The 7500-nt window shown below is 28.8% G+C and overlaps 1 protein-coding gene across 2 annotated transcripts in view; it reads right to left on the bottom strand.

The window, feature by feature from the left end:
* vps13a (vacuolar protein sorting 13 homolog A) overlaps positions 1 to 7500 on the bottom strand; it is a 95842-nt gene that overhangs the window by 87896 nt on the left and 446 nt on the right. For both annotated transcript variants that reach the window (XM_056464604.1, XM_056464605.1), the window contains exons 2-5: positions 3280 to 3323; positions 3140 to 3182; positions 723 to 818; positions 394 to 495 (exon numbers count right to left, since the gene is read on the bottom strand). In XM_056464604.1, coding sequence (XP_056320579.1) covers positions 394 to 495; positions 723 to 818; positions 3140 to 3182; positions 3280 to 3323 — 285 coding nt within the window. The remainder of the gene's footprint in view (positions 1 to 393; positions 496 to 722; positions 819 to 3139; positions 3183 to 3279; positions 3324 to 7500) is intronic.

The following is a 7500-nucleotide window of genomic DNA, read 5'->3' as shown; positions in this document are numbered from 1 at the left end:
AACACAAACAAAAAACACACATAAAACAAGCAAACAAAAACACAAACAAAAACACACATACAAAACACAAACATAAAATACACACACACACAAACAAGAAAACACACATAACAAGCAAACAAAAAAACAAACAAAAACACTGACAGACAAACAAATGAACAAAAACGCACCATAAAAACAAACAAAACACACACAAAACAAACAAAAACACAAACACACACATACACAAACACAAATAAACACACATACAAAAAACAAACATAAAACACACACAAAAACACTGACAGACAAACAAATGAACAAAAACACACAATAAAAACAAACAAAACACACACACACACACAAACATGCACAAACACACTCAAATAAACACACACAGAGCTCTGACTGCACCTTTTTCTGCTGCTTTCTGTTTGGTCTCCTCGATGCGCTGGAGCTCCCTCTGCCGAGACTCCTGCAGCTGCCGCTCCTCCTTCTCTGCATCGTACTTTATACCTGAGCAAACACACATGCAAGACAGAAGTCAGAAAACACACAGGATCTTTATTAGCGTTAAGGCCGCGACACAATGGAGCTTGTTGGACAGACTGGCAAATAATATTTTATTTCTGAAGTCCCCTACCCAATACTGTTCACACTCTATTGAAATGCTCCATCTATTCTATTTTAAATGTTTAGAGATTTCATACAGTAACAGCGGCAGATGAAGTGTCATCTCTTACTAGCAGTCGGTACGATAAGCAGGTAAACTTCATCCAGCGTGGCCTCCACAGACTGAGTGTACAGGTTCTTCCAGGGGATCTTTAACTCCAAACGCCCTGACAAGAACACAAATACACACTGAATCAGCTCAAATCATTATATATTGAAGACATAATCATTAGGCCTCGTGTAAAAATGAGTGTTTGGATATTTCACAAGTGATTAATAAATAATAATTAATATTGATTATTAATAATGATTAATAATAACATACATATATTTTTTTCGGTATTTTTTTTTGGTCGTAAATCAGCAATTTTAAATGTCGTAAACAAATAAATAAATTTATATTTTTCAGTAATTTTAATTCTTTTAAATAAATACATACATATTTTTTCAATCATTTAAATTTGCATAAATAAATATATTTTTAGTCATTTTAATTGTCTTAAATACATGTTTTTCAGTCATTTTAATTGTCATGAACAAATAAATAAATAAATTTTTTCAGTAATTTTATTTTCATAAATCAATATATTAAAAAAATAAATGAAAAATAAATTAATTCAAAAAAAAATTATTAATTAAAAATTTATTAATTACACATAAATTAATTAATTAATTCAAAATTAATTAATTAATTTAAAATAAATCAATTAAAAATAAATAAATAGCTTTTTTCAGTAATTTAAATTCTCATAAAAAATTAAAAAACAATTTTTTTTTGTAATTTTCATTCATTTTCTTTTCAGTTTAGTCCCTTTTATTTATTTTTATTTGTTTTTTATTAAACAAATAATTAATATTAAATAAACAAATTATATATATATATATATATATATATATATATATATATATATATATATATATATATATATATATATATATATATATATATATATATATATATATAATTAAATAAATAATAGATTAAATCATTAATAAACTGTTATTTATTGTCACATAAGCAACTTTATGACAAAATTAATATAAATTACATAACAATAACAACTAGAATTAAAAAATAATAACATAACAAAAACAACTTCATAATTCAATAAGAATAACCTCAAGTTCTTAACTAATTTCTAGTAACAATTACTTTTGTCTTTGCCATGATGACAGTATATGATATTTTACTATTAATTTAGCAAGATACTAGCATGCAGCCTAAAGCATTCAGCCAAAATTAAGTTAATTAGGCAAGATAAGTTAAAACATCAGGTTAAAAGGGGCTAATAACGTTGACCTTAGATGTTAAAAGATAAAAAATTAATTATAAAAAAAATGTTATCATTAATTTGAATTGTCATACATAAATAAAAACATACATATATTTTTTTCGGTATTTTTTTTGGTCGTAAATCAGCAATTTTAAATGTCATAAACAAGTAAATAAATCTATATTTTTTCAGTAATTTTAATTCTTTTAAATAAATACATACATATTTTTTCAATCATTTAAATTTGCATAAATAAATATATTTTTAGTCATTTTAATTGTCTTAAATACATGTTTTCAGTCATTTTAATTGTCATGAACAAATAAATAAATATATTTTTTCAGTAATTTTATTTTCATAAATCAATATATTATAAAAAAATAAATGAAAAATAAATTAATTAAAAAAATGTATTAATTAAAAATGAATTAATTACACAAATTAATTAATTAATTCAAAATTAATTAATTATTTTAAATAAAATCAATTAAAAATAAATAAATAGCTTTTTTCAGTAATTTAAATTCTCATAAAAAATTAAAAAACATTTTTTTTTTTTAATTTTCATTCATTTTCTTTTCAGCTTAGTTCCTTTTATTTATTTGTATTTGGCGGAATGAACCGCCAACTTATTCAGCATATGTTTTACGCAGCGGGTGCCCTTCCAGCTGCAACCCAACACTGGGAAACACCCATACACTCTTACATTCACACACATACCCTACGGCCAATTTAGCTTATTTAATTCACCTATACATGTCTTCGGATTGTGGGGGAAACCGAAGGAAACCCACGCCAACACGGGAAGAACGTGCAAACTCCACACAGAAATGCCAAATGAGCCAGCCGGGGCTGAAACCAGCGACCTTCTTGCTGTCAGGCTACCGTGCTACCCACTGCGCCACCGTGACGCCATTTCAGTCATTTTAATTGCCATAAATAATTAAATCAAAAATAAATTAATTGATTAAAAATAAATCTATTCAAATGAAAATAAATACATAATGTTTATTTGTTTATTTACTTAAGCCAAATAAAAATACTTTTAAAAAATCCTAGCTATGTCATACAGCACTTAGTAAATATTGAGAAAAATTAATTTCCTAGCAGGAATTATAATTCTGTCTTCCCCTGTATACAGTGTGTAATTAAACAAATATCAACAACAACACATCAAACAGTGCAACACATCAGTTCAACACATCAACACTCACCTATGTGTCCTGCTCTGACTTTGAAAGGAATGTCCAGCTGACTCTGATTCAGAAAAGAAAGTCACAAAGCCATTCAAAAGCTTTCTTCATTCATTAAAAAAGCTCCTTTAATGAATATTCATAAAACACAAGCAACTCACCAAGGCATTTTCTTTAATCTCGAGGTTCCTTAATATGGCATCACCTGCAATAGAAGCATTAACATGACACATGCAGGACATTATGTAAAATAATCCATTCATATCACAGAGCTAATATTTACTGTGGGACTGAAAGCTCTTTATCAGCGAGACACATCATGTAGGAAAAGTTCGGACATACTGGTATTATTCTTTCCTTGCATATATTGCATTAAAAATAGTGATGATTTTAGTATTTAGCTATACAGTGAATGATAAATGAGAGTTCCTCAATCTTACTGATTAAAAAAAGCAAGTTGAGCAATAATATTATGCATTTACTTATGAAGCACATATTAAAGAGACAGTTCAGTTCATTTAGCCACGCCTCCCCAGTAGTTGCCGTTCTGCTATTGGCTGAAGCAAACCAAAGGTGAACCCAGAGCGGAATAAAAACACTAATGGGCGGAGTCAAGACGAGAGAGGATAATGACAACAGCCAATCAGAGTCAGAATATCTGCGCAGGTTTTCACTCATTTGCATCTCGACACATTTCTTTTACTTTTTTTTATATCATTAAATAAATAAATGATTTAAAAACATAAGTAATAAAAATTGCATTTTTTTTAGGGTAAATGTTATATCATGAGGTAAATATCGTTATAATACTCAACAATATCGCCTATTTTTCCTGTGTCGCGCAGCCCTACTTGCAACACACAGTAATTATTATGACATATTTATTTAACACGTGATCATTAAATGTCTAATAAGTCATTTTAATTGTCACAAACAATTTTTTTTCTTAAATAAATACTTATATGTTTCAGTAATTTTAAGTGTCATAATTAAATACATATATTTTTCAGTAATTTTAATTGTCACAACAAATAAATATATATATTTTTTCAGTAATTTTAATTGTCTTAAATAAATACATATATATATATATTTTTTTTTTTGGTAATTTAAATTACTATAAACAAATAAATATGTTTTTCAGTGATTTCAATTGACTAATTATAATTATCACATTACTCAACAATATCGCATATTTTTCCTGTGTCGCGCAGCCCTACTTGCAACACACTGTAATTATTATGACATATTTATTTAACACGTGATCATGTCTAATATGTAATTTTAATTGTCACAAACAATTTTTTTCTTAAATAAATACATATATGTTTCAGTAATTTTTATTGTCATAAATAAATATATATTTCAGTAATTTTAATTGTCTTAAATAAATACATATTTTTTTCAGTAATTTTAATTGCCATAAACAAATAAATATTTTTTTATAATAAGATAAATGTCATTATCACAATACTTAACAACAATATTGCATATTTTTGCTGCACGTTTCTTAAGTTGTTTGTGTTGTGAGAATTTGCATGTGCCTTCTTAAATTGCAGCACGTCAAGCTCACTTGGCCACCGTAGTGGTATTTATTATATGCATGTTTATATTTGTTTTAATAAAAATAAGTTCATATTTGTCCACTTGTGGGGTTTTGGAGACGTCTGCATCACTATATGGGGCATAAGATCAGGACATGTGTTTGGATATAACTCAGATTTTTGACCACACATTATAATTGTTCATTTATTCCTTTGCTGGAAATTAGAACTGAATCTAGAAATAGTTTTGAAACAAATCTTTGCGCTTAAAAAATGAAAATAAAATATGTCGACTGGATGTCTTCAGTGGAGTGAGTTTCCACCAATTCCTTACTCCACCAAAGTAAAGGAGCAAAGTAAAGAGTATAAGTAAAGAGAAAGTAAAGAGGCTGAATGGAGGAGGCTCGTTCTTTATCCTCGCGCTGCAGATGCTCTGTTTAACTGTTTTCTCGCTAGTGAAGCGTTCAGTTTTTACACTTACAAAGTCCGTCATGTAAATAGCAAATGCACCATGGTGTGACACAACTGACTCTTAAAGGGAATGAGAGATGAGACTCTGATTGGTTTAAAGCACGTTCTGCTCAAAACACATCCAGAACTCATTAAGAGAATAAGCTCAACCCTGTTAGACCATGCGCCAGGGTACAGAGCGTATTTTTCCATCCTTAAAATAGCAAAAGTGGATTCGGACACACTCTTAATGCTTTTGTGCCATGCGCTTTAGACTTTGCGCTTAGATTGTAGATCTCCTTAATATTATAATTTCGGAAAAGTATCCTTTGCAAATTCTGAAAAGGGAAACTCATATTAGCAGCCAATGACTATCAAACTACAACATTGTTCACAGTCAAGTAAATAGCGCACTCTTTCATGCGATTTCAGACCGAATATTTTAAATTAGCATGTCAATGTTCAAAAACTAACTTTGTTGTTAAACAGCAATGGCTTTAAACCTTCAGAGCAAATTATAGCTATAGTACTAGTTATTGGGGTAGAGTTGGGTTTATATTCACACATTCAGACTCTCTCTTTAATAATATAATTTCAGAAAACATTAATTGCAAATTCTAAATAGGGAAATCATATTAGCAGCCAATGACTATCCAAGTACAGCATTGTTCACAGTCAGTTAGATAGCGCTAATGTTGTTTTCAGTCATAGTGTATGATTTCAAAACAACATTAGCACTATTTAACATTAATTGACAGTGAACAATGTTGTACTTTGCTAGCCATTAGGGATGCTAATATGATCGGCATATGTAGAATTAGCAAAGAATACTTTTCTGAAATTGTATTATGGAGAAAGTCCAAATGTGTGAATACAAAATGAGGTAAAGTTTTATATTCGCACATTTTGACTTAATCCATAATTTCATAAAATTATTTTAATTCTGAACAGGGAAATCATGTGTTGTTTTCAGTCATACTGTAAGACTTCAAAACAAAATTATCACTATTTAACGTTAATTGTTGTACTTTGATGGTTGTTGGTAGCTAATATTATAAACATATGCAGAATTTGTAAAGAATACATTTCTGAAGGTATATTGTTAAGAAGAAAGTCCCAATGTGCGAATATAAAATCAACTTTATCTCAATGTTAGCTTTCAGCATTGAAGTGAAGTTGGTTTTATATTGGCACATTCATTCAGTCTGACAATGTGTGAAATGCTCTCTATATTGTTTACCATGGTACTTTGAATATTCAGCCTGAAATCACATGTAATTATGACTTCAAAACAACATTAGCACTATTTACTTGAGGTTAATTATTCTACTTCGATAGTAGTTGGCTGCTAATATGCTTTCCATATATGTAGAATTTACCAAAAATGCTTGCTGAAATTACGTATATTAATAGGCAGAAAGAATAAATGAATATAAAAGCAACTTTACCTCAATGTTGGCTTTCAGTAAGTTGGTTTTATATTATCACATTCATTTCGTCTGACAACTTGTGACATGCTCCCTATATTGTTTACCATGGTACTTTTAATATTCAGCCTGAAATCACACATAATTATGATTTCAAAACAACATTTAACGTTAATTGTTCTACTTTGATAGTCGTTGGCTGCTAATACGATTTCTGTATGTAGAATTGACAAAGATTAATATTCTGAAATTACATTATTAAAGAGTATAAATTGAGGTAAAGATGGTTTTACACTGTAAAAAAATTTAGAGTTCCACACAATTCATTCATATCGTCGCAACAAAATTCTAAAAATTTACAGATTTAACAAATTTAAGTGGATTGAACATAAAAAATTAAGTTGTCCCAATGAAATCTCAAGAATTGTGTTGTTTCAGCTCATTTTAAACTAGTAATTTCAACAAGCAACAAAACATTTGCTGGTCATGTGTAATTATGACTTCAAAACAACATTAGCACTATTTAACATTAATTGACAGTGAACAATGTTGTACTTTGCTAGCCATTAGAGATGCTAATATGATTTTCATATGAAGAATTTACAAAGAATCCTTTTCTGAAACTATATTATTAAGAAGAAAGTACCTATGTGCTAATGTAAAACCAATTTCACCTCATTGTTAGCTATTAGTATTGAGGTGAAGCTGGCTTTATATTCGCACATTCAATCAGTGACAACTTGTGAAACGCTCACTATACTGTTTACCATGGTACTTTGAATATTCGGCCTAAAATCACATGTAATGACTTCAAAACAAGTTTAGCACTATTTATTTAGGGTTAATTGACCTACTTTGATAGTAGTTGGCTGCTTATACGCTTTCAATATATAAATTTACAAGGAATGCTTGCTGAAATTAACGTACATTATTAAGGACTAAGTCCGAATGTACGAAAATA

Source organism: Danio aesculapii, chromosome 8, assembly GCF_903798145.1.
Source record: "Danio aesculapii chromosome 8, fDanAes4.1, whole genome shotgun sequence".
Lineage (NCBI taxonomy): Eukaryota > Metazoa > Chordata > Actinopteri > Cypriniformes > Danionidae > Danio > Danio aesculapii.
The sequence above is the reverse complement of the archived record's forward strand: the minus strand, read 5'-3'. Positions and strand labels throughout refer to the sequence as shown.